At 41.1% G+C, this 27,239-nt stretch overlaps 2 protein-coding genes and 1 long non-coding RNA gene across 8 annotated transcripts in view; 2 read left to right on the forward strand and 1 right to left on the reverse strand.

Annotated features, from left to right (window-relative positions):
• LOC103541583 (zinc finger and SCAN domain-containing protein 31-like) lies at positions 1-12,137 on the forward strand. 2 transcript variants are annotated; one of them, XM_070585184.1, is made up of 4 exons: positions 1-229; positions 2,655-3,114; positions 3,246-3,393; positions 10,686-12,137. In XM_070585184.1, exons 2-4 carry the CDS (start codon positions 2,716-2,718, stop codon positions 11,612-11,614), a joined length of 1,476 nt encoding a protein of 491 aa, XP_070441285.1. In that variant the 5' UTR covers positions 1-229; positions 2,655-2,715; the 3' UTR covers positions 11,615-12,137. The 2 variants fall into 2 exon arrangements, with proteins under 2 accessions (XP_070441285.1, XP_070441284.1); XM_070585183.1 differs by lacking the exon at positions 1-229 and adding an exon at positions 398-679.
• ZSCAN16 (zinc finger and SCAN domain containing 16) lies at positions 3,309-26,126 on the forward strand. 4 transcript variants are annotated; one of them, XM_070585254.1, is made up of 5 exons: positions 17,084-17,103; positions 17,649-18,143; positions 19,113-19,251; positions 19,665-19,716; positions 25,474-26,126. In XM_070585254.1, the coding sequence occupies exons 2-5, from the start codon at positions 17,757-17,759 to the stop codon at positions 25,475-25,477; spliced, it is 582 nt and encodes a 193-aa protein (XP_070441355.1). In that variant the 5' UTR covers positions 17,084-17,103; positions 17,649-17,756; the 3' UTR covers positions 25,478-26,126. The 4 variants fall into 4 exon arrangements, with proteins under 4 accessions (XP_070441354.1, XP_070441356.1, XP_008506647.1 ...); XM_070585253.1 differs by lacking the exons at positions 17,084-17,103; positions 19,665-19,716 and adding an exon at positions 3,309-3,393 and having other exon boundaries at positions 17,725-18,143; XM_008508425.2 differs by lacking the exon at positions 19,665-19,716 and having other exon boundaries at positions 17,034-17,103; positions 17,187-18,143.
• LOC103541584 (uncharacterized) overlaps positions 11,032-27,239 on the reverse strand; it is a 29,828-nt gene continuing 13,620 nt past the window's right edge. For both annotated transcript variants that reach the window (XR_011529968.1, XR_011529969.1), the window contains 2 exons: positions 13,440-13,558; positions 11,032-11,653 (listed from right to left, as the gene is read on the reverse strand). This is a non-coding gene — a long non-coding RNA (uncharacterized lncRNA). The remainder of the gene's footprint in view (positions 11,654-13,439; positions 13,559-27,239) is intronic.

A 27,239-nucleotide genomic window follows, 5' to 3' on the forward strand; every position in this document is an offset into this window, starting at 1 on the left:
CACCTGCGTGGGGTGCATCCTGTCCCTGGGCTGTGCGGACTTGGGCAGGTCACTTAAGCTTTTTGCGTGTTTCCGGGTTGTAAGTGGAATACACAGCCCAGCGTTCATCAGAGCGTGCCTTAATCCTCCTTTCCCTTCCTCTCCTTGTGGGTCATTTATGATCAGGACTGCACGACTATACTGATGGGAACCCTGCGGACATACTCCGGTTGAGCGATGTGCATGCCTGGTAAATATATTCACGTTGCGGAAGGCTGCGATGGCAGGACGAGGATGCTGGCCAAGGAGGAGGGTTGGCAGGGAGGGAGAGATGACTTGGGGTCGGTGAACGGGCCGGGGGAAGGGACGCTCGGAGGGGAGGCGCATCTGGGAAGGACGCGGCCCGCCGCCCCGCGCCGAGGAGGGCGGAGGGACTCAACGCGGCGGAGCCGGCGCTCGGCTTCTCTTTTTAAGAGGAGACGAGCTATAAATCAAAACCGCATAGGCCTGGGCGTCCCGGCTTGCAGAGTCGGCGGCAGGCGCAGCTCTCCTGGACACGCTAAACCGCGCGGATCTGTCCGAAACCGCCGGAAGCTCCGGCGCGGGGCCCGGGCGGGTCCGCGGACGCACTTCCGCCGGCGGCCGGGCTGGGGCGCCAAGGGGCCGGTCGGGGTCGGGCGGCCGCCTCCCCCGGGCCTGGGTAAGACCGGCGGGAAGAGAGCGGGGCGCCGCTGCCTGGGACCCCGTAGTGGGCTAGACGCGGGTGGGAGGCGCCACCTCCTTGTTCGGCCCGTGCTGGAAGCGCCGGCGGGGAGCCCTCAGGAGCGGGACTGGGCGGCGACCGTGCCGGGCTCCGCGGGGCCCCCTCGCCGCCCCAGCTCCGACTGGCGCGCCAGGACGTTTCGAAGACCCGGACTCTTGGGCCACGGGTGCTGACCCGGGTGGGTCTGTGCGGACCACCCGTTTGTCCAACGCGGCCGGCAGCTCCCAGAAACCTTTGTGATCTGTCAGGTCCTTGTGGCTTAAGGGACACACACAGCCAAACCTTCCCGAGTCTTGGGCTCGTTGTGGTGGGTCCTGGATGATGTGCCAGTTCGGTTTATGTTACAGGGTAAAAGGGAAAGGTGTTGGAAGTCCAGCAGGGTAACTCACTATGTTGTCTTATTCCTTCGAAGATCCAAACTAGTGGAAGACAACATGTAGAAGCGGCCCCATGTCCTTTATCTTGAGTGATTCCTAAAATAGTCTTTCTCCAAGCCCACTGTAGAATCCCCTGAATGAATATTTAGGGCTGGGGAAGTGAAGGTGTTTTTGAGAGATGCCCAGTGAGTAACATGCTAGGCGCAGAGAAGGCACTAGAGGGCCTCTCTGCGTGGTTCTAAATTCTGTGCCCAGAAAACGAGCCAGTGTGCCTGAGCGCTGGGCGTTGGCTCTCGAGCTGGCGCCTAGATGACCAGGTCACAGCGGTAACTGCAGCCTTTTACTGCGGTGTTACTAAGTACTAGGCACTGAATTTAATGCTTTCTGTAGTTATTCCCAAAACAGCCCTCCATAATAAATGCCAGTAGTTTAATTGCATTATAACAATATTGTTTTTCTGGTTTTGTAATCGTGCTGTGGTTATGTAAGATGTTAATGTGAGGGGAAGCTGGGTGAAGGGTATAGAGACTGTTCTGTACCTTTCTTGGAAATTTTCTGTGAGTTTAAGATTATTTCAAAATAAAACGTTAAAAAAAAACTATAAGATATTTTACAGAGGAGGAAATAGAAGTTTAGAGAGATTAAGCCACCACACGTAAGAGAACATAACAGGATTCAAGGCCAGGTCTTCTGAAATCCACAGCTAAGCCCTTAAATCACTGCCCACCATGCTAATCAGTTGGTCTTTCCTTAAACTGATAGGCCCTGCTTCAGTCTGCTGTTACATGGAAAACTGAATCCATCAATACCCACATAGCCTACTACCTTCATTAAGATGTTTTTACTATTCACTTGTCCTCCCTAAATGTGGCACTAGTATTCCACTGTCTTTATCAGCATGACTTTACTATTCCAGGAAATTCTTGCCCTGGAAGATAAAAGTTGCAAATAATTATATTTGTTTCAAGATCTTACCCCTCAGTGCATTTAGGTGCACATCAAACTCTTCGACTATCAATGGATAGGATCCAGATTTTTGAAACCCTCAACTCAAAACCTTACCTTGCTGAGTCCATCAATCCTGAACTATTGATCATGATCCTTGTCCAATCCTTATTCTGCTTTGAAAGAACTGCCTTAAAGCCCCCAAACCTCATAAATATTCTGACTTTGCCTTCCCTGGGAGATACTACTAAGAACTCTGTCAAGGTAGTGCACTCTGTGGCTCATAAGAATAAACTCAGCTTGGGCTCAGCAACTGATTGTTCTGGTGTTATTTGGGGGAAGCAAGCATCCAACAATATTCTCAGTCTTGTCAAAAATGATGTTTCTTGACAAACATTCCTTCTCCTACTTGGAAAAAGGTTTGAATTGCCTTAAACTTTTACTTTTTAAATTTTCTTTATTGAATTCTTTTTAATTTTGGCTTGAGCTTCCTCTTCTAAAACAGAAACATTAGACTTAGTGAGTGAGCTCGAGTATTTAATCAGCCTTCGTTATATATATCTTTTTAACTATGGTTTCTGTAACCTTAGGAGGGTGCCCTAAAGATAACACTTGTAGCAGACATCCTCTTCTCTGCTGATTGGAGCTGGAATGGCTGCTGTCTTCCTTCCACGGGCTCCTGAAGAGCCAAAAAGGCTCTTAGAAGTAAGCAACAAAAAAAGCCCTGTCAGGGGTCAGGGATCTGGCCCACAAGGGAGCAGCCCAAACAACCAGGAGTTATCCCGCCAGCGCTTCCGACAGTTCTGCTACAAGGGGACTCCCGGGCCCCGTGAGGCCTTTAGCCAACTCTGGGTGTTCTGCTGTGAGTGGTTGAGGCCTGAGATACACACCAAGGAGCAGATGTTGGACTTGCTGGTGCTGGAGCAGTTCTTGACCATCCTGCCTGAGGAGCTCCAGGCCTGGATGCAAGAGCATCAACCAGAGAGCGGGGAGGAGGCAGTGGCTATGCTGGAAGATCTGGAGAGGGAGCTGGATGAACCAGGCCAGAAGGTAAGAAAGGTCCCTATGCTCAATGGGAGGATGGTTGGGAGTGGGCATGTAGGCTGATCCTTTGTGGGCTCTCTGGGAATCATGTACACTGTGGTCCCTTCAGATGCCCAAATGAGCCTGCTTGTCCTCAGGTTTCAACCCAGGCCTGTGCACATGAAGTACTTTCTGAGACATCGGTGCCTCTGGATCCAGCTAAGGAAGCAACATATCTCCAGCCTCAACCCATGGAAATCCAGCGTAAGGGTGAATGTCAGGACCCTCAACACCAACAGGATTGTGGTTAGTGTTGACACTTGGTCATATGGCTTCCCTGGAGACCTGAGAATCATTAATCATTCAGTACATATATATTGAGTACTTATGTGCCAGGCACTGCAAAGCACTAAGTATAGTGAATACAGCAGACATGATCCTTGCTTTCGTGGAGCTGTCTGGTGGCAGAGGCATTAAACAAATAAATACACAAATAAATATACCATGACAGATTGTATATGGGGTGAGAGGATAGTCAGAGAAGGGCTTTTTGAGGAAGTAACGTGGGAACTGAATCCTAAAAGTGGAGTAGAAATTAGCCAAGTGAATACTAGAGGGAAAAGCATTACAGGCCAAAAGAGCAAAAACAAGTGGCAAAGGGGCTGGCCTGGTGGCATAGTGGTTAAGTTCGCACGCTCCACTCTGGCAGCCTGGGGTTTGCTGGTTCAGATCCTGGACACAGACCTAGCCACTGCTTAGCAAGCCATGCTGTGGCAGGCATCCCCCATATAAAATAGAGGAAGATGGCCACAGATGTTAGCTCAGGACCAATCTTCCTCAGCAAAAAGAGGAAGACTGGTGGTGGATGTTAGCTCAGGGCTCATCTTCCTCAAAAAAAAATAAATAAGTGGGAAAGAAATTCATGGGTTTGAAAGAAGACCAAGATGGCTGGAGCATGGAGAGATAGGCAGGGTAGGAGAAAGACGGTGGTCAGAGGCCAGAACATGCGAGCTTTGTGGGTCCTGTTAAGAAGCCAGTAAATTTTTAAGTTTCACTGTGTAAGGCCTGGCTCTGGATTCTGTGAGGATCCCTGAGATCCCTTACAGTTGAGTACTCATAAAAAGATAGCTGTTGGTTTGAAACAGTGAATGATCGTGTACCATATCAGAGATCATGGTCTGAGGAGGGAGAAATCTGTCTCTTCAGGCCCTGGTGGTAGCAGAGTGGCTGGAATTTGAACTGGGTGGTAAAGAATGGGTTGCATTTCACCGGGCGGAGAGCATCAGGAAGTATGTTCCTCACACTCCCCTGTCTTCTAGCTCTCTCCCACTATTCTATACTTTGCTTACATTGGAATTTCTAGTCATTCAACCCATTTTTTTTCCCCAATGCTTCTTTCCTTCCCTGTCCTATCAACCCATGATATATTTGTTCTTTGCTAATAATGCTCAACATTCTCCCAACCACCCCTACCCCACTGCTGTATAGACACACACACACATTGTGACCCTGTTGTACTCATAACACACCACCTGTCACCACACCTTCTCCACTCTTCTACCAAACCAACTTATAGCTATTCTTCAAGACTCAAGCTGTCTCCTCCTTCAGGAAGCCTTTCTTGATACCCTCCCACATGTTTGAGTTAGGTGATGCACCTTGTGCATATCTATCATAACATTTGGCATACTATATTACCACTTGTCTGAAGCTCCTTCTGTGTATCCTCAGCAACTTATATGTAGGAAATGCTCAATAAAGGTGAACGATGAAGTCCAAACAGGAATAATGTGGAAAAGTACAGATCATGATAGGAGGATGTGGGTGGGTCTACCCGACTGAGTGTCTGGTAGAGGAATAATGCTAACAAGGTGGTCTGGAACAAAATTGCAGAGAGCCTAAGAACGTTTTTCTTTTTCTTTTTCCTTTTTTTTTTTTTTTTTTTTTTGGTTTTTGAGTAGTAACTAACATGTGCATCGTAAACCAGATGTAATCTGGATTGGAGAGACAGGAGAAAGAGGACCACTTTGAAGACCATTGCTATAGCTCCAGCCCAACACTATGATGACCAAAAGTAGGGCAGTTTTGAATGATGACAGAGAGGAAGGGAGGCTTGCAAGAGAGCTAGATCGCTTATTTTAAGGCTCTAGAAGTTACTTCAAAGATGACAGAGTTGCTCTTTCTGACTCCTCTCCTGTCTTGAACAAGAGATCTAGGGTTCAGGGTTGGAATCTTACTATGCCTGATGAGTGGAAGTGATGCCCACTTTTCCCAAGGGAGAATGAAGAATGTCAGTTAGAAATAGTGTCATCTAAAGCAAATAGTTATACTTTCTTTGTTGTGGTCTTCGTTTTACTTAGGGAGGATTTTTAATGACTAGGATACTTCTTACCTATAAGAGTATGTTTGTGCATCCTGCTATCATTTGGAAATTCATGTTTTCCAAATTATCTAGAAACAACATTGTCAGGAAATAAGGTGCTTCGCATGCTAAGGTTTCCCTAAACAACTGGAGATTGTCGTTTGATAGTTAAAACTTTATTATTTCCATTAGCCAATTAATGGACATCTTACTGATATGTATAACATTCTTAGGGTAAATTCAACACAGTCTATCCTTTTCATGAAGACTTAAGTCATTTTGAACATTAGTACTCCCTCTGACATGCAAATCACTGCTGCCCTTGGAGGCTTTTAGGTAGGTAGAACTATCGGCTTGTACCCTACAATAGCACCAGATTGCCATGCTAGTAAATGATACATGTGGGATTTAAATAGTCAGTCTCCAGAGCCCGTGTTCTTAAGTCCTTAGTACTGATGAAGTATAAAAATGTGAGGAAGGTGGAAGGTTATGGGAAATGAAACTGGAAAGATAGGCAAGGATATTCTCCCATCAGAGTTTTTAACCCTCATTTTGCATCTGGATGACTTATAAGATATATCAGTGCCTGGGCCGAACTTTCAGAACTTTGGTTTCAGTTGGACTGGGGCAGGGCCCAGGCATGGGCTTTTTTTGTTTGTTTGCTTTTTAAACTCTCCAGGTGATTCTAACGTGTAACTAGAGTCAAGAATCCAGTGGATCATGAAGGGCTTGTATACTCACCAAATGAGTTTAGATTTTATTCCATGGGGAAATTAAAGATAGAGATAGGTATTCAGAGCTTTAAGTCCTTGGGCAGATTTAAAATTTGGTAATTTAAGCTATAGGTATGGTAGGTACAGTCTACAAATGGCATGTGAAGTCACAATAATTATTTTTAGGACAAACAATACAGAATTGTATGCTTCAATAGAGCTACTGTAGAAATTGAGTATAGGGTGGGCATCTGATCATCTAGTCACTAGATAATACATGGTTGCAATGACCTTGATTCTAAGTTCCACTAAGGAGCTTGATTTCTTGAATAAACCCCCTCTTTTAAGTCCCTGTAAAGAGGTCTAGTAGCAGCAAAGTCAAATATTGGTCTACATCTATTAAACTACCCTTAAAAACCTCCCTTGGGATTAATTACACCCTGAGAGCACAGTGACTTGAACCTTTATTTTGCTAAAGAAGGCAATATCAGAAGAATTTAAATTCCATTATTTTCATGGTCTTTTTGAAATTCTTCCCCTATAACTGGGGAACTAGACTTTTGATCAAACCCAGGCCCCCTAGATTATAATTGGTCACTCATAGGAACCAGTTTCTTTTTAAAATATGAAATAGATTCTTTTTCTTTAATCATAAATTGTTAATTAAATTTTCTGACAAATTTTGCCCATTTCTGAGCCACCATTTTTGTATGCCAACACCTTTCCTCTGGGTTTTCACTCTGATGAAATTCATACTTTAGTGAGGTTCTTTGGGTGGTAGACTTAGTCTTTACATGTCTACCCTTATTTTATCCTCCCTTTTTAATCATGGTTTAGCTGGGATAAAATTCTAATTGACAATTTTTTTTTTTCTTCAGCATTTTGAAGATACTACTTCACTGTCTTCTAGCTTCTATTGTTTGCTATTAAAAGACTACTATCAGTCTTGGGGCCAGCCCCGTGGCCAAGTTCACTCGCTCCACTTTGGCGGCCCAGGGTTTCGCCGGTTTAGATCCTGGGCACGGACATGGTACTGCTCATCCGGCCACACTGAGGCGGCGTCCCACATAGCACAACCAGAGGCACTCACAACTAGAATCTACAACTATGTACTGGGGGGCTTTGGGGAGAATAATTAAAAAAAAAGACTGTCAATCTAAATACCTTTTTTTTAGGAATTCCATCTTTACTCTTTAGTAACTTTTAGATTTACTCTTAACCTTTATGAGGTTTCACTAAAAAGTGTATTCTGGGGGCCAACCTGGTAGCATAGTGGTTAAGTTCCCATGCTCCACTTAGGTGGCCCAGGGTTCGTAGGTTCCAATCCTGGGCAAGGACCTACCACCACTTACCAAGCCATGCTGTGGTAGCATCCCACATAAAACAGAGAAAGATTGGCACAGATGTTAGCTCAGCAACAGTCTTCTCAAGCAAAGAGAGGAAGATTGGCAACAGATGTTAGCTCAGAGCCAATCTTCCCTACCAAAAAGAAAGAAGTATTCTGATATGGTTTTATTTTTGTTCATCTTGTTTAGTCTATAAGTTCACGTTTGCTCCAAGAACCCATGTTTTTCTTCAATTCTAGGAAATTCTCAGCCATCAGTTCTTTAAATAGTGCTTCTTTTTTATTCCTTATGTTATTTTCTTCTGGAACTCCCAGAAGACACTATTAGAACCTACTTATTAATTTATTCATTTCACTTAACTGCTTTTTCATATATCTTATGTCTTTCTGTCTCTGTGGTACATCCTAGTGGATTCCTCTTCAATTATCTTTCAGGTTATTATCCTTCTGTCTCCAGTTTATCGATTTCTAAAATTTCTCTACAGTTTTTATATCACCTATGCTTATTTCATTTTTCCTTATTTTATTTCACAATTCTTTGTTTATTTGCCATGGATGGTATGTCATTATTTATCTCTTTTAGGTATCTTTAATCTGCTAATTTTTTCAGGTGCTTTTTTTTTTAGGGTTTTATTTTTCCTTTTTCTCCCCAAAGCTCCCGGTACATAGTTGTGTATTTTAGTTGTGGGTCCTTCTAGTTGTGCTATGTGGGATGCCACCTCAGCATGGCCCGACGAGCAGTGCCATGTCCGCGCCCAGGATCTGAACCGGTAAAACCCCGGGATGCCGAAGTGGATCATGGGAACTCAACCATTTGGCCACAGGGCCAGCCCCAGGTTTTTTGATGAAAGTAATTTTATCTGGATTGAATTTATGTTTAAATTGGTGATTTTGTTAACCATCTTTCATAGCAATACATTCATAAGTTTTGAAATTTTCATTTCTAGACTCATTTTGAGTTCTTTCTGATCTGTTTTATATTCTCTCCTTCCTTGTTTAGGAATGCTGTTGTTACTCTCACCTGGCTCCCCAGAACCAAGTCTTAGGTCTCTTGTTTCATGTGATAGCAGATGTCACCAATGTAGTCACAGGCTTCTAGGAGGCTTGACATAATTCTCGCTCACAGGGTTGTATCTTTCTCTGCATATGTCTGGGTGCTTGTGTATGTGTGTGCCTGCATGTCCCGTCCAGCCTCTGGCATCAATCAGCCCCCCCTCTCATAGAGCACTTTTAGTCTCCCATTTCCCTCTGGGGCTAAGATCTCAATCACTCCCTGGAGCCCAGCACGCCCACATCTTCAACTGTAGCCACATTCTCTATTTTTGTTTCCTTTCTGTTCCACAGGGATGTTTATCTTATTTTTTAGCACAGATGTGTTTTTCAATTAATTTTTATTTTTTATCTATCACTCTACGTATTTGGAGATGAAGTATGAACTCAGTATGCCATCCTAAGTAGAAGTACATCATTTTCCCCAACTTTTTTAGTCAGCTAGAAATGGAGTTTCTATACTGTGCTTCTTTTTTTATAATAATCCATAAATTTCCTTCTCAGGCTGATACGGATTTTAGTTCTATTATAGGTATAATGCTGTTTTGGATTCCATCCTTATTAGGCACTTTTTATTTGTTAATGGCTCTAAAAGACTATGGTCTTGCATAAATGTGTATCTTTGTGTAATTTTCCTTTAAATTCTGCACACAGATATATCTGGGGTAGCTATAACATAAAGTTTTAAACTGCCCAAAAACTTTAAGATAACCTTATATAACCACTCACAATGAGAGCTTTTAAACCAGTGTGGCAAGCTGGAAATCACTGCAGGCCCCTGTCCTAAAAGGAGCGCCTGAGGAGAGGCTCATCTTACTCTTGCCAACATTCTTTCTCAGCTCTGGTTTATCTCTGGGTTTCTGCCCTTCACAGAATAGGAACCCCAAGACTCAGAGGTGGCTGTGACTTTTCTCAGACAAGTTGCCAGTGAGCTTTGTCCCTCATCCACACTCTCAGAGATCGCGAATCGGCTCTTTGACCATGGCTTCTCTTGCCTCATTCCAGGGTCTCTTTAGCCAACTCATTTTGGAACAGTCAATCCAGTGCCTCTGCCTAGAGTTAGTCTGACTCATTCGGCATCCTGGTTCTTCAATTGTCTCCATAGTTATCTTTTCCTTTTTTTTTTTTTTTTTCCATTTAATGTCTCTTATCCACACAAAGCATATCACTTTTCCCTATCATTATTCTACATGGTTACAAATTCTGCCCTTCTCTCTGGGTCCTAAAATGGGATTACTTCAGGGAGAATATCCCTTGAGTGGGACAACCTCGCTCCCACTCAAAAAATTCCTGAAATTTTTTTCAGAAATTATTGACCATTGAGGAAATAGTCCCATTTCCCACTCTGGAGGAATGGGGGTGTTGGGCTTCTGCTCAGAGGAACCTCTGTAGGAAAGACAGGCAGAGGAATTATAGGAACATCGTTTCCTTGGGTAAGGACAGAAAGGAGTCTAGGGTCTATTTATCTTCTCTGTGTCAATGACTGCTTGAGAAGTCTCGAATAACCCACAGAGTATAGCTTTAGTCTTGAGAGATTCCCAGTGTTCTCCTTTGCAAAAAGAGTAATGAAAGTCTTTGGGGGCCAAAGCAGTTTTTGTCTGTCCCCACAGGATAACATTCTCTTTTGCTCCATATGTCTAAACTCTAATCTCTTTGTTCTCCATATTTGGAAATGGGATATTTCTTTGTGCTCTGATCTCCCATTTTTCGATATTCCCAGAGGCCTTCAGAGCAACCTGTACAGAGTTATTTCATGGCTCCAGCTTGGTTCCTGCCACTGTCAGCTTCCTTTCTCTTTTTGCTCCTCCCACAATTTCTGTTCTTTCATCCCTCTCTACTCAACTTTTAGCCTTCCCTGGTGAACTCATTCTTGTTTGAGAGCTTTCCTTCTTCTGTTTACTATGATCACTGTTACTCCTCCCTGACTTTTCTCCACTCCTTTCTTGATTCACATCCTCCAAGTCCAGCCACTGCTAGTCCTCTCTTCATTTGCCATCTCCCAATTTCCTCCTTAAATGTTGTAAAACCAATTTGGTGGTATATTTAAGCTGTGTACATCTAGTATATTTGTTTAATTTTTTTCCCTATATGTTTCAATGACATTTGAATTCTATACTTTTTATGTCAGATGATGTGATCAGAATTGAGGAAGGAGAATCGATTCAAAAGCAGGAACTTACTGTATCTGTGGAATCCCAAGAAAAGGTATCTGGCCAAATCAATGAAGAGGTTCCTAAACGTGGAAAAACCCCAAAACATGAAAGATATCAGAGAAACACTTCAAGGGAGAGAAGATATAAGTGTGATGAATGTGGGAAAAGATTCACTCAAAACTCAAGCCTCATAAGACATAAAAGAATCCACACTGCAAAGAGACCCTATTCGTGTAATATATGCAGCAAAACTTTCACTCAGAGCTCACAACTTATTGACCATCAGAAAATACATAGCCGATTAAAACCATATCAGTGTGATAAGTGTGAGAAAGCCTTTTATTACAGTTCACACCTTGTTCAGCATCAAAGGACCCACACTGGAGAAAAACCTTTCCAATGTAATGAGTGTGGGAAAGCTTTTCATTACAGCTCAGGCCTTATTCGACACCAGAGGACCCACACAGGAGAGAAACCATACCAGTGTAAATTCTGTGGGAAAGCTTTCTGTCTGAGCTCATATCTGATACAACATCAGAGAGTCCATACTGGAGAGAAGCCATACCAGTGTAGTGAGTGTGGGAAAAGCTTCAGCCAGAGCTCAGGCCTCTTCCATCACCAAAGAATCCATAGTGGGGAGAAACCATATGAATGTGATGAGTGTGGAAAGTCCTTCAGTCATAGTTCAGCTCTTGTTGGACACCAGCGAATCCACAGTGGAGAAAAGCCCTATGAGTGTAATGAGTGTGGAAAAGCTTTCAGTAACAGCTCACATCTTCTGGGACACCGAAGAATCCACACTGGAGAGAAGCCCTATAAATGCAGTGTGTGTGGAAAGACTTTCCGGCGGAGCTCACACCTCATTGTACATCAGCGAATCCACACTGGAGGGAAGCCCTGGTGATGTCAAGAGTGGTGCAGAATTTTTTATCTATGCTCATTCCTGTGGAACATCAGAAAAGCAAAACTAGAAAAGGATGCTGCCATTACAATGATCTAGGGAACTCTGCATTCACTATTGTAATTTCAGCAGTCATTTGAAAATACATATGGAGCTGAGATATATGGCTTGCCAAACAGTACTTTGTGATGTTCTGCCCCTAGGCACACCATCTGCTGAACTGGGACTTTGGAAAGGCTCATTCCTTATTCTCAAACTTTCTTCTCTGAAGCAAGTGGCTCAGGAAATCTAAATGTTCTATTAGATATATTACTGGAGATTTTAGAGATTACTATTGTTCCTCTTCCCCTTCCCTTTTTCTCCTCCTCTATTTTCTTTGGAGTTGGGATAATAGTCTTGTCTAGAGTGGGAATTTAGAGTTAATATCTGACCTGCACGGGAAAAGAAAAACCTGAATTTTTGGTTAACTTGATGAAATGCATTAACCTATCAATTATCTACACTAAAAACATTGTGAAATACAAAAGCCATTTTGTAGTATTGGAATGAATTATGATTTGTGTGGGTAGGATGCTTCAGTGGGAGTGGAGTAAGATTTATCATGCAAGTTCCCAGTGACCTTTCACAACTTAAATCAGAGATGGCAAACAGGCTGGATGGGCTGTGTTTGGCCTGTACATGCATTTTTTCCACATGGGTTTTTTTGGTAATATAAAATTATCACAACTGTTTAAGAATCTGGAGATTTCACATGAAATCTGACTTTCCAGATTCTTTTACAAAAGTGCATGATGTGGCAATATTAGGCACCACATTCCCCACATGGCAACAGTTGACATGAGCTGATTATCAGTACTCTCCAGTTGGACATGGTCCCCACTGCCACACAGCTCCCTATTGTCTTATATCACCCCCCCCATTCATTTCACCTGTGTGAACCCTGCCCCTGCCCTAAGGGTTTCTTAGAGGGGCTTCAGGGCTCTAGGTCCCTCACCACCAAAACAACTTCACTTTAGTTAGTTTTATATATGACCTCCCAAATAAGATTTTTTTATGACCAAATGGTTTTCTGCTAACAAAAGTTTGAAGATTTATATTAAAAAATAAATTTAAAAATGTATTCTTTGAGCAGCTGAAGGTAGAAGAAAGCCACTTTAAAATTCTCCTTAAACAGAATTTATAAGTAATCTCTTGAAAATCTACTGTAATAGCTTCTAGCCAAATCCTTAGAGACTAGTTCTTCAAGTGAGATGAAAAACAAAACACACTTGAAGTGAGTCAACATTCAGTGTTACAGTGAAAAAACCTAGGGCTAAAAGCAGAGGTTCAACTGGGCAAGAGAACCACTGAAATTTGAAGCAGTTAGTAATAGGAGAGTTGTGGGAAAGCAGCAAGATGAGGCCAGAATGGGAGCGGGAGGAGAGGGGAAAAGAAAAAGCAGTTAAGAAAAAGGGAAGAAAGGCAAAGAGGAGTTAGGGGGAAAGAGGAAAGGTTGGAGATGCCAGAAAAACAAACTGCAAAGGAAATGGAAGCAAAGTTAGTGAAAACATTAAGTGAAAAAGCAACCTTTAAAGAAACTTGAGGGGGAGGTTGAGGGTTTATGGAGGCTGGAGCACTTGTTCTTTTGATCATTGACCTCAGTGACTTCAGAGTAATAATCAACTCTTTATTTCTATGCCATGTAGGCCAAATGCCTAATATAAAAGATCCTAATCCAAATCTGAGTTCACTACTATTGCTTTGTACCACTGAGGATCCTGGCCCTGCATGGGTCTCTGAATTTTGAGACACAGGACACCTCTCTTTACCACTCTAGGCCCCAACTTACTGAACTCTGATCAGCCTGGACTCCACCTTCTTAGCAAAACCAACCAAGCAGCATTCTCTGGAGGAGCAATAATATATTCTTGGCCTTCGTATGGGAGGCATCTGGCTTGTCTATTCCCCCTAAAGAGGAAACAGTATGTTGTGAGATAGTAATACCCATTATAAATTAAATGAAGGATATATGCAAAAGGAAAAGCTGTTTGCAAACTATAACAGTAGTAGCAAGCACCTTATTTAGCTCACGTAAACTTTCCAACTCTTCTGTAAGATAACATACGATTATCTCAGTGTGTAGATATAATTATTCTTATAAAAAGCTTATAACAAAATGAAAAGTTTTCATTAAAATGTTAAACAGCCTATTAAAGTGCTTTTAGAATACAATCACAACTGTGTAAAATAGATTAAAAATATTAAACATTGGAAGTAAATGACAACAAAATGTCAACAGTGACTGTTAATTTAGATGATGAAAGTGGAGTGATTCTCCCCTTTCTACATCTCTGTACATTTGAGATGGAAAAGTTAGAAAGAATCCATCGTACACATGTAGTAAGTACTCATAAAAAATGAAAATGCTACAGAATTATCCAAGTCTTTCTGGAGATGATTCTTTGATAACTTTTTCAGTTGTTTCCTTTAGGATTGGTTTATATAGATTTTTCTACCTCTTGAATGAATTTTGGAACTAATGGTTTTTTTCCCCAGAAAATCACCAATTTCATTGAGATTTAAAAAAATTTTGATAGCATCTTTTCATCTGCTATTATCATTTATAATTTTTAATATTTCTCTCAACTAGGTTTACCATAGGTTTATTGTTTTATTTGTTGTTTTTATGGGCTTGCATACAAAGATTTCATTCTTGGATTTATTTATTAATGTGATTATTTTTCTATTTTCTAATTCACTTACTTCTGCTTTTATCTTTATTTGTTTTCTAATCTTTCCCTTTGGGGTTTTTTTCTCATTCTTTTTCGAATTTCTTGAGTTGAATGCTTAGTTCATTTATTTTCTTTCTTTTTAACTAATGAGAGGAAGTGAGAAAATACACCTACCAAGTACTGTTATTTTTAAAACAGTCCACTAGTGGTTTTTGGGGGGTTTTTTTGGGTAGTTTTGGAAAATATAGACAGCAGGGCAGAAGAAGAGGGCCCTGCTTGTCATACACCAGACTGCTTATGCCTTAGTGAAGAGGTCAGAGAGGCTCTACCCAAGTAGAGGAAGGACATACCTAAGCCCAGAGCAGGGCTAGGATTATAACAGGATCTGTGACAGTGGCTGGAAGCCTCATTTTGTCTGGTGTGCAATCACTCAAGTTACCACCACCAGGTGCTCCAAGGCTCTGGTGAGTTGATTCTCTGAAGTTGATGAGCAACTGAAGCCAGGGGCATACCTGAAGAATTTTCTGGGCTGTAGCAGGGTTTGTCTGAAAAGCTGATAAGAGAATTTGATGTAACAAGACTTTAGATAAGGAGGGAGAAACATGCTGACTGTGAACGATGCACTAAACGAGCAGCAGGAAATAGTTAAGCATTATCTGGATTTTTAATTTGCTCAGTTGGCTATGAGGGACACGTTATGTCACAGTGAAAGGAAGGGGCTCTGGCTTTTGATCATTTACTTCTGTTGGAAAGAAGAGCAGACAGAGCTTATCCTTTTTCTAAATTTTTCTCCCCAGAGAGGAGAGTTTTCTAAAGCTTACTTGGAAGTTATTTATTTCTACACTACCTAAATGTTCCACCAGGTTTACTTGATCATTTATAATTGCCCTTCAGAAGCACAGAGAAGTTGGATCTGATTTTCATCCTAAAGGAGTTATACCCTTTGACAAGATGATTTGTCAGGCAAAGAATTTCAGACAGGGAAAAGGGATATTGATGACATCCACCAAACGAAAACTGTTTGTAGGTTGTGAAGAATAAATGGGGTTTTAAAACAATTATCTTTTCCTGTTTACACCAGTAGCAAATTTTTGTAAAAAATTAAAATTTTACGGAAATATATGATGTATAAATTACAAGTTCTCTGTAAGTTTACCCCAAGTGATAATCATTGAGAACATATTTAAGATAATTGTTTTACAAAAACCATCATATCATACTGTTTTGTAATTTACTTTTTGTACTCAATATGCCTTTGGCATCTTTTAGTTTCTAGTTTTTAAAATGATTGGGGCAGCCCCGTGGCCGAGTGGTTAAGTTCTCGCACTCCACTGCGGAGGCCCAGGGTTTCGCTGGTTTGGATCCTGGATGCGGACATGGCACCACTCCTCAGGCCATGTTGAGGCAGTGTCCCACATGCCACAACTAGAAGGACCTGCAACAAAGATATACAACTATGTACCAGGGGGGATTTGGGGAGATAAAGCATTAAAAAAAAAAAAAAGATAGGCAACAATTGTAAAAAATAAAATGATTGGACATATAGAAATTTAAATTCCGAAATGTTGGACATTTGGATTTCCCAATTTAAATAAACAGTGTTGTTTGTATATATGTTCAAACATTTGTATAAGTATTTCTACATGGATAATTCCAAGAAATTAAGTTGCTAGCTCAAGGGGTATGGACACATTAATTTTAATACACTCTATATTTTTCTTGTTTATTGCCTGCCTCCCCACCTCACACACACACACACATGCTAAATTATAAATTCCACGAAGGCAAGGGCATTATTTTGCTTTAAACTATAGTTCCAGCTTCCAGAACAGTGGCTGGCATAGTAAGAGAATAATCAATATTTGTGTCAGAAAGGGAGAGCAGGAGAAAAAAATAAGCATTTCCCACCCATCAGATTGGCAAAGATCAAAATATTTTATAACATTGTGTTGACAAGTATAGGTAAGCAATATCGCGAGTAAGTTCTATGACTGGTAATTTGGCACTAACAAAAGTACAAATGCCCCTACTCTGTCTAGTAATATTATTTCTAGGAATACATCCTATGGATATATCCTTACACATGAGAAATGATGTATGTTCACAGTAATTTATTTCAGCAGCTTTTGAAAAAGGAAAGACTGGAAACAACCTACATGACCATCAATGGGGTAATTATTAATAAATGATGGCACATATAAACAAGTGGATACTAAGCAATTGTTTAAAAAAAGAAAAAAGAGCAAGATCGAGGAAGCCCTTTATGTACAATCTCCAAAATCAATTGGTAGGAGGGAAAAAAGCAAGGTGCAGAAATGTTACCATTTGTGTAGGGGAGAAAAAAGCGAGGGTAATAAATATCTGCGTGATATATTTACAGAACCATATATACTTAGATATGTCACGAAAAACATTGGTTATCAAAACCAGATGGGGACATTTCTTCTTTTTAAATACTGAACCATGTGAATACATTATTCATATTACTTAATAATTAAACCGAAAAAAAGTCTTGAGATGGAAAAAGTTTTCTAAAAAGAGCAAAGAAGCGGTGCTTGCGGGCCCCGCAACCCCATCAGTTAAACGCACAGGAACCAGGTCCTCCACCCGCTAGGGCTGAGGGAAGCCCGGCCGCCGCCACCGAGGCGAGGCTTCCTAGAGTGGCCCGGAAGTGCCCGGCTGACAGGGGCAGGGCGCCGATTGGTCGGTTTGAGTCGAGCCTTTTGTTTGGTGCTGCCCAAAGGACTCTAGCTTTCGCACCTGTTCCTCTCCGCTTGTGAGGTGAGTCTCTCCCCCATGCTGGGTGGAGCAGAGGAGGGGGCAGGGCATAGTTGTCAGCAGCAACCCCTCCCCGCCTCCGACAGATTTACAAGAGAGATCTGGGGCCGACCTTCCGGGAGAGGATGGAGTGAAAGCGATTTGCTCTGCGGAGATAGCCATCTAACCCCCTTCCTGGGTTGGCGCACGTACCCCACAACCACTGAATCGGACGGACCCTCGCGTCTCAGAATGCGGAATGAAAGAGCCTTTTAACAAAGCTGTTAATACTTAGCGTTTATATAGTGCTTACTAGTGCCAGCTGCCACGCCAGGGACTTTGCATACGTTCTCATTTAATCCACACATCAATCCTATGAGAAACATGATAATTTTACTGATGAGGATCTGTAGCTCTAGTCTAGATAAGTAACTTGCTCCAAATTACACAGTAGAACACAGATTCACACCCGTGTCCCTGCTTCAGCGTTCTTGACAGCCTCCTATGAGACTATTTTTTCTGTTCAACTCTGATTGCCTGCCTTCATTAGTGTGTGTTTATGTTCACAGCAGCTTTTATTTCTCTATGGTAACAACTTTTTCTCTGAGACAAGATTCTAAGAAATTCTCCTTGAATCAATCCCAGATAGAGATTAATCGCCTGAAAAACTGCCCAGAATGGCCACAGCCCTGGAACCTGAGGAACAAAAAGGACTTCTAATAGTCAAGGCAGAAGACCCTTACTGGGGACAGCACTCCATCTCACAAAAGTACAGTCCTCACAGAAGGGAGCTCTTCAGGCAGCACTTCAGGAAGCTCTGCTATCAGGATGCACCTGGCCCCCGTGAAGCTCTCACTCGGCTCCAGGAGCTTTGCCGCCAGTGGCTGAGGCCAGAATACCACACCAAGGAGCAGATTTTAGACCTGCTGGTGCTGGAACAATTCCTGAGCATTCTTCCTAGGGAACTGCAAGCATGGGTGCAGGCGCACCATCCAGAGACTGGAGAGGAGGCGGTGACTGTGCTGGAGGATCTGGAGAGAGAGCTTGATGAACCTCGAAAGCAGGTGGGAAGGGGGCAGTCATTTGGTTGTGAGAGATCAGGGTATCTGAACCAGGCCAAAGCAAAAGACGTATGAAAGAACACCAGAAGGTGTTTAATATGTTACCCTGGAGAGGAACAAGGCTTAGGGAGGCACCTGACTGCCAGGGTCAAATAATTAAAGTGTGGCTGAGTAAAGAGAGACACTAGACTGATTCTGTGTCAGTTTGGAAGACTAGAATCAGTGAGAAGTTACAGGAATGCAAATAGGTATCAGAGGAAAACAAAGAATTTTCTAACATTCATAGCTACCTATAAATAAAATAGGCTACTTTATTTTAAAAAACTCCCTTTCCATAGGAGTATTCAAGTTGGGGTTCAAGTAGATGTCAAGGATATTACAGAACAACACTGTCCAATAGAAATCTAATGTGAGTCATGTATATGTAATTAAAATTTTCCAGTAGCCACATTTTTTTAAAAAGTGAAATTAAACATATTTTATTTAACCCAAAATATTTAATCAATATAAAAAATGAAGTATTTTACATTCTTTTCTTTGTATTCAGTTTTCAAAATTTGGTGTGTATTTTACGCTTCATGTATCTCAGTTTGTGATAGCCATATTTCAAGTGCTCAATAACCACATTTTGCTAGTGACTATCATATTGGACAACACAGAGAAGAAATGCCCCCATTTGGAGGAAGTTGGGCTAGATGATTTTTAAGATACCTTTTAAGTCCCAAGACTATGATCTTGGACCTCTGCAGATCACTGTGAGAAGAGACACTGAATTTCACTCTCCAGTGTCCTGAACTGTAGAGATTAGCCTCTGTCTCTTCTTTTTAAGTCATTATAGCCATTTGCAAGCAAATGAAATTTTGACCCTTTTTCTATGTCCCTGGTCTCTGGCAGATGCTTCTTTTGATCTTTCCTCTGAAGTTCTTTCATAAAATCTACCTTGCAAGCCCAATCATACTTCATTGTTCCCAGGTCCCAGCCAATTCAGAAAGACAGGACACACTTTTGGACAAGTTGGCCCCCTTGGGAAGGCCACATGAGTCACTGACTGTCCAGCTCCATCCCAAGAAGACCCAGCAGGAGCAAGAATCTGGGGTGCCCCAAAGGAATGGTAAGGAGCAAGAGTTCTGTGTGTATGAGGGAAGAGGTGATTCCTCAGGTTAGAGAGGAGCTTTCTCACTTTTATCTTCTCCTTCTCAAGTTTTCCTGCTTGTCCTCCACTTCACTGTGGAAGATTTTATTCCCCTTCCTACCCTTGGCCCATCATGGAAAGAATTATATTTTAGTTTTTCATTAGACTTAAAAGCTGCTGTTTGGCCCAACAGGTGGGGGTAGGATTTAGTCATTCAAGTTAATAATACCTTATACCTCTGTCTGTTGCTATCTGATGATTCTAGTGTCAAATTCCCTTAAATTTCCATTTTGAGCAGGAGAATTTGTATGATACCCTGTATTAGTCTGTTAGGGCTGCCAGAACAGAATACCACAGAGTGCCTTAAACAACAGAAATTTATTTTCTCACAGTTCTGGAGCCTGGAAAGTACAAGATCAAAGGTGCCAATAGGGTTGGTTTCTGGTGAGGCCTCTCTCCTTGGCTTGCAGACTCACTGTGTCTTCACATGGCCTTTTCTCTATGCACGTGAAGTCCTGGTATCTCTTCCTCTTATATGAACGCCAGTCCTATTGGATTAGGGCCCCAACCTTATGACCTCTTTTATCCTTAATTGCCTATTTAAAGGCCCGTTTTCCAAATATCGTCACATATTGGGAGGTTACAGCTATAACATATGAATTTTGGGGTCCATAATTCAGTGCATAATATCCCCCATGGTGAAAGAAGTAAGGAAGAGAGAGCAGGAATCACTAAGTATAGCAGGCTTTTTTTTTTTTTTTGGTTTCTCTGCATGTCAGGTTAACTGGGTTTTGGTTGTGGTTTGCTCCCCTATCCCACTAATCAGCTCTCTAATTAAAAACCAGGGTGTCTAGTGTATCCCCAGGCTACACTAAAAAGCAGACAAACTTTAAATCCTAATTTACCCAAACTCTACTCTTTTCAGTGCTCGCTGTCCTTTCTCTAGAGGCTCTCATGTCCATAATGCCTCCCCTGAGCAGTATGTTATACTCTGGCCTATTCTGGATTCCATTCTCACTACTATAAATTTTACCATTATGGTTCTCTCATTCTCTAAGATCCCTGCCAGATGATTTGTCTAATCTGAAAAATTATTTTAAGCTAAGAGATTCCTAGCTTACATCTGGAAAGCCTAGCATTCAATTATGTGTAATTTAAAGGAGTCTTTTAGTGCTTTAAAGTGAAGGGTTGGTTATTGGTTGGCTTTAGAGGTGAGATTGAGACCCCCTGTTCTGTTCATTCATTCCTCTTTCACTAAACATCTGTTGAGTAGCAGCTATACGCCAGGCACCATGCTAGAGGTAAGAAACACAAAGATAAGACACTTAAGTTCTTCAAGAAGCAGAGAAGTGGGCAGTTACAATATACTGTGAGCCACAGAGAAAAAGATAGCTATCCCTGTGTCTGGCCTGAAAAGGTATCACAGAGTAGGTTTGCTTGAGCTGAGACGGTAAGCGTAGGAAGGGGGAACATTCCAGGCAGAGAGAACAGTAAAAGAAAAGCATAACATATTCTAAGAACAGCAAGTGCTCTGAGTTTAATTTTGACATGGAGAAATTTTGTGGGAGGGAAAGTCAAACGCTAGTGTGAAGATTCTTAAATACCAGAACTTCATGCTATCAGATGGAGGTGTCACATTATTTTACATAGAGGACTGGGTGGCACAGATTTGTGTTTTTAAAAATCACTGTCCATGATTCCATTTTTTTAAAAGAAAAGACTGGAAGGGTTATCTCCAAATGTAGACAAAGGTTATTTCAAAATAATGAAATCACAGATGACTTATTTTCTTCTTCTCTATTTTCCAAAGTTTGTAAGTGCATGAGCACACAACTATAGTAGGGAGAAAAGATAAACACAAGGGACTTGGGGAGGAGACCACTCTCAAATATAGAGGTTGGTGAACCAGAGTGAGAATAAGACTGGAGAGAAAGGAAGGGGAAAATTCAAGAGATATTTAGTAAGTACAGTGAACAGATCTGATGGGATATTGCGGGACGGGGGGCTGTATTTTTAATATAATCTGAGTTTATGGCTTGGGCAACTTGGTAGATAATAGTGTCAGTAATTGAGAGGAATATGAGAAGAAGGATGTATCTGTGTGAAGAAGAGTTAGAGTGAACTCAATTTTTATACATGTGGATTTGCAGTGCCTGTGAAACATCTAAGTAAATAAAATCTAGCAGGCGATGCAGTTTAAAATATGGTTCTAAAATTTGGGAGTCATCGCTGGGTAGATGGTAAAAGACATGGGTGTAGATGAGTTGACCAAAAAGAATGTATAAAGTAAACTGAGAAGGGAGCCACATGCAAAATTTGAGGCATGCTACCATTTGAAGTTTGGGTGGAGGAAGAGGATTCTGGAAGGATATAGAGCAGGGACTATCATACAGCTAAGTGAGGCCAAAGAAGGTGGTGTCACTGAAGACAAGGGAGAAGTCAGCTGTAGCCAATGCTAATAGGACACAAGATAAAGACGGATAAGAGTCCACTGAATTTGGCATTTAGAAGTTAATGGTAGTCTTAGCAAGAATATTTTGAGGCAGAAGCTAAAAGATGCAGACCATTTTAATAAGCTTTAGTAAGCTTAACTATGTACAATCTTCACCTCTTTTCTGTGAGGAGGCATAAAATAAGAAACTTCTCTCTCCACCTTTGGGAGGAGACAGGACATAGGCTCGTAAAATAGGTCACAATAATAATTTAACATGTCAACATGCTAAATTAATTTTACCATGTAGAACACAGAAAAGTACTGATTATGACTAATGGTTTGGGCAAAACTTTAAATTCTAGATGGTCTTTCCTTGTTTTTTTATAAACACTTCTGGACTATTTTCACTCTGTTTCCTGTTAGCCTAAGTCCAGAAAAATGCACTCCTCCTATACCTAAAATTGTACAGGCTTACACATGTGCTGCTAACTTTTCAAGGGAATACCATACAGTTAAAATATAAATAGTCTTTTCTTAACCTAATCTACTGAAAGATGCTTAATGAAATCTAGCTATCCTGTGAGGCCTGAGAATTCTTAGGGAAGTCCATTTTGTCTACATTGAACAGTATAAATAGGACTTTTTTTCTAAGGTACACCACCAGCAACTTTACATAATTTTTATCTGTGTCCCCACCACCACAAGAAATAGACAAGCAAAACACAAACAAAACCCACCAAAACAATACCCACCCCCCAAAAAAAACCCCTGCATAAATCACAATACATACATTTCAAAAAGTGCCTCTCAACTTTATTAAAAGCATGTAATATCTGGTCTAAATCCTCATTTTACAGTTGAGGAAGCATACCCACAGTGGTTGTGCCTTGTCCAAGTTTCCATAGAAGTTAGAGGCAGAGGTGAGATTACAATCAAAACCTGGCGCTCCTGCCTGCTAGTCCAAAACAGTTCTCAATAGCCATCAGGATAATGTACCAAAAAGCCAGTATCTTTTAAAAATAAATTTATTGTTAGTCTCTTTTTTATGCAGTATTTGTTTAAAAAAATTCATTGTATCCATACCAGCAAGATTGTATAGTATTAGCTGTTGGCTAGGGTAACGGGACTCGTCTCTATAAATATAACTGGGAATTGTAATAGTAGTCACTTAATACAGAATTATCTTTACATATGACAGAAGAACTTGGAGAGCTGAGTATCTTGCAATTCTGTGTAACATTCTGAAGTATTTCAAAGGGAACTTTTTGGACATGCTAATCTACTAACCCACAACACTGACTCTCTCCACTAGCAATGAGTTATAGTCTCCTTAACTCTGTTCCAATTTCACTTCACTCGTTATTTAACTTTGTCCTTTCTCCCCTTAGACTGTCAAGCAAGTCATACACACAGTAATCAAATGGTCTTTGTGGACTTATCCTCATCTCAGTGACCAGCAGGACTGGACTTATCTGGAATTGTAACTGATAAGGACTCTTGGTATTACATGTGCCAAAATAACATTGGAAGAACAGCTCTGGCAGAAGATGCTAGAACCAAATATTCCTAATTTTGTTGGTTCTGAAACAAGGTCTCTTGCAATCCTATTAGCCTGGCACTAGCTGGCACTTGGAAGAGACACATCAACAAGGCCCTGAAACCCCAGTTGGCCAAGAAGTAGACTGCAGTCCCTGAGATGAGAAAAGGTCACATTTGACAGTTTCCATATAATACTCTTTACATTGTTCAATCACAGATCTAAGGGAGAGGGTTATAATTTGAATTGCTGACCAAGGAAAACTGACTCTGTATTTAAAAAAAAAAAAAAGTCTTTTAATGTCCTGGTGAGAGATTTTTCTCCAGCTTTCTCCTGAAGTTGTGGGAGAGAGACTCATCTTAAGGACTGTGAAGGCAGTGAAGTGACCATTGGTGACAACTCTTTGTGTTTTGTGTTTTTTTTAATATTCACTTTCATCAATAAGCCACAGGAAAGCCAACCAGCAGTGACTCCAGTATGTAAAAGAAGCTGTTGAGCCAATTAGGTTGATGTTTGAGAACACTTCGTAATGGTATGGGGTGCCTCTGATTTCCATAATTTGCTTGATGATTACTACCCTACTAACTTAGCAATACTTGGGTCACACTATACTTTTACAAATGCTTTATCATACATTCCCTCATCTGATCAAACAACAGGCACGGAGGAGGGCACTGTGGTGATAAGGAAACCAAAATGGTTATCATCTGCCAAAATTTAAAAACTATCAGCAGAGCCAGGACTAGAATCTGGATGTTCTGGCTCTAGACCTTATAATTTCTAGCCAGAGATAATGTGGCATGTAGATTCCAAAACAATATCATCTTAGAGCAAATAGCCAAACTTTGAGAAAGTCTGTTGCCTGTTAAAAAATGTTTGTAAGGAGGAAGGTAATTCAGGAAGATTTGGTAGGAAGGGGATATGGTGATGACAATGAAGAGTGAAATTCATAGCACTCAGATAGGCCAGAGCCAGTGTTTTCCATACCTAGCCCAGGCACTGAAATGTTCTGGTGGCTCTTGTTGCTTCTTCCATCATGCCAAGTGAACCACTGAAAACTATCTGTAATTAAATGATTATTGCACAGTTGGCATTCCTAGGTCTGTGGAGATGGTGGTTTCAGCATGCCAAATAGGTGACACCTTTTATCCCTCCAAATCACCAAAACAGCTATTTTCTTATAGAATTCAATTCAACAAATCTATGAGTACTTGCTATGTGCCAAGTTGTATGCTATGCATGGGGTTGAGGACATGGGGATCAAGAAGAGGGAGAGCGCACATCCAGTTTGGGAGATGAGGGAAGACTTTCTAGAGGAGACAGCATTTGAGATCAATCTTGAATAACAGCTAGGCCAGTGGTTCTCAAAGTGTCGTCCCTGGACCAGCAGTATCTATCACACCAGGAAACTTGTTATAAATGCGAATTCTTGGGCTCTACTCCAGCCTTACCAATTCAGAGTCTCTGGGGGTGAGCACCCCAGCTATTTGTGTTTTAATAAGCCATTCAGGTGATTCTGATGCACGATAAAGTTTGTAGGATTTAGACAGGAGAGATAGCGAGGCATCAGTTCCAGAAAAAAGGATTCAACTCAGCACATACACCAGACCATCCACTGACACTTCTGGCTTATCTTCCTTCCTCTATTTATCCTGCCCTGCATGTTCTCACTCTTCTTTTAACTAATTATCATTCTTCATACATGCTTCCCTCCTTTGATGGTTCCTACTCATTGCATTCCTCTCAGGTTCCCTGATCCCATTATCTTCTCCAGTCACTTTTACTCAATTTTACTCCCACTTACCACCTGTTTCAGGCCCCTGCATGTTCCCTCCAAACTTTTTCCTTCCTCCTCATCTCTGTTCTCTAATCTCCCTGTTTATCCCTCTTAATTATCCTTGGCATATCTATAGTGCCCATTTACCATTTACCACTCTGCCTTTTGCACAGGATTGCCAGGTAACACTGGATCCACATTTTTTGCCTTTTTCTCTCTTATTATATTCCCAAATAATGTATCCTGCTGCTATCTTCCTTATCAGCCTCTTCTTAATTTCTTCCCTGTATTATCAATATATATTTCCATGGTGCCAAATATCTGATTTGTGCATTGTATGTGACTTTTCATTTTTTTATAACATTTATAACATTTACATGTTCTTTCTTCCAGAGGCTTTTTGCTTCTCAAACCTAGAATAGGACCTGTTTGTATTCTGTTTGTTTGTTACAGGTGATGAAACCAAGACTAAGAATGAAGAGTTGTCCCAAAAGGAAGATATGCTCAAAGACATGGAATTCCTTGGGAAGATAAATGACAGACTCAACAAAGACATTTCTCAGTATCCTGAATCCAAAGATGCTGTTGAAAGTGAGGGCAGATTAGAGTGGCAACAGAGGGAAAGAAGACGCTATAAATGTGATGACTGTGGGAAAAGTTTCAGTCATAGCTCAGACCTTAGTAAACACAGGAGAACTCACACTGGAGAGAAGCCTTATAAATGTGATGAATGTGGAAAAGCCTTCATTCAACGCTCACATCTCATTGGACATCATAGAGTACACACTGGAGTGAAACCTTTTAAATGTAAAGAATGTGGGAAAGATTTTAGTGGGCGCACAGGTCTTATTCAGCATCAGAGAATCCACACAGGTGAAAAACCCTATGAATGTAATGAGTGTGGGAGGCCCTTCCGAGTAAGTTCAGCCCTTATTAGACATCAAAGAATTCATACAGCAAATAAGCTCTACTAATATGGTGGAAATAAGTTCTTTAGATGCTCAGGCCTAATTAGTTATAAGAGAATCTACCTTAGAGACCTTATGAGTATCCTGAATGTATGCAAAGCTTCAATCAACATTAAAAATTTCTCTGGCACCAGAGAATCTTCCTGAGTAAAATTTCATTTTATTTCTAAATTAGTTCAGTTTCCTGGGAAGAATTGAGTTATTTCAGAAAGCCTTGTCCATTGACAACACTGCTCCCTTGCAGCCCAAGATAACCATGTTTCCTCATTGAAAGATAATGGATTCTACCTCTCAGCTCTGGCTCCTTTTTACTTGACCATTCAGTGTATGACTTGAGGCAAGACATTGAAATTTTTTTCTGCCTTCATTTTCCCCTTCTGTAAAGTGCAGATGATATAATAGAGGCCCACCAGCTGTGTTGTTTTAAGTTAAAGTGGATGAAAATTAAGAGCTAGAACAACACTTTGTTTTCCATCATTACTGATATAATGGCCTAAATATTTATCCTTTTTTTATTTAAAGTAGGGGGTATATCATTTTGTGGAATTTTTTGTTTGCCAATGATAAAAAAGAGGAAACCATCAGAAAAGGCAGGAGGCTAAGGAAAACACTAAAGTGGAAAGGAAAGCAGTAAATGATAAGTAGGAGCTGCTGGGAAGGGGGGTAATAGAGTGTGTTATGGATTTGTAACTGTGGATAAATCTCTTCTGAATTTCAGGTCATTGTAAACTGAGGGAGACGGGGAGAGGTCGGTCTAGAACTGCACTGTCCAATATGGTAGCCAGTCCCCACATGTGGCTATATAAACTTAAACTTAAATTAACTCAAATAAAATGGAAAATTCACTTCCTTAGTGACATAAGTCATGTTTCAAGTGCTCCATAGCCACATGTAGCTAGTAGCTACTGTATTGGACAGCACAGATTATAGACCATTTTTACCATTGCATTAAGTTATAAAGGACATTGCTGTCCAAATTGATCACTGGCACAGTACCTTCCACCTTTGATACTGTGTGATTCTGAGTTCAGGAAGGTAACAAGAGACACCTGAGGAGGGTGCAATAACAAGAGGAGATAGAATACAAACACCCTAAAAGAAAATAATTTAGTAATAATAACTTTATGGTACTTTTTCAGCCTTAAAAAAGAAGCATATTATAATTGGAGGAAGATGATTATGAAGTAAATACAATAACCTAATAATCTAAATTGAAAGCTTAAATTACTAGCTCATCTGTATAAAAAGAGT

This window comes from Equus przewalskii, chromosome 19, assembly GCF_037783145.1.
Source record: "Equus przewalskii isolate Varuska chromosome 19, EquPr2, whole genome shotgun sequence".
Taxonomy (NCBI): Eukaryota; Metazoa; Chordata; class Mammalia; order Perissodactyla; family Equidae; genus Equus; species Equus przewalskii.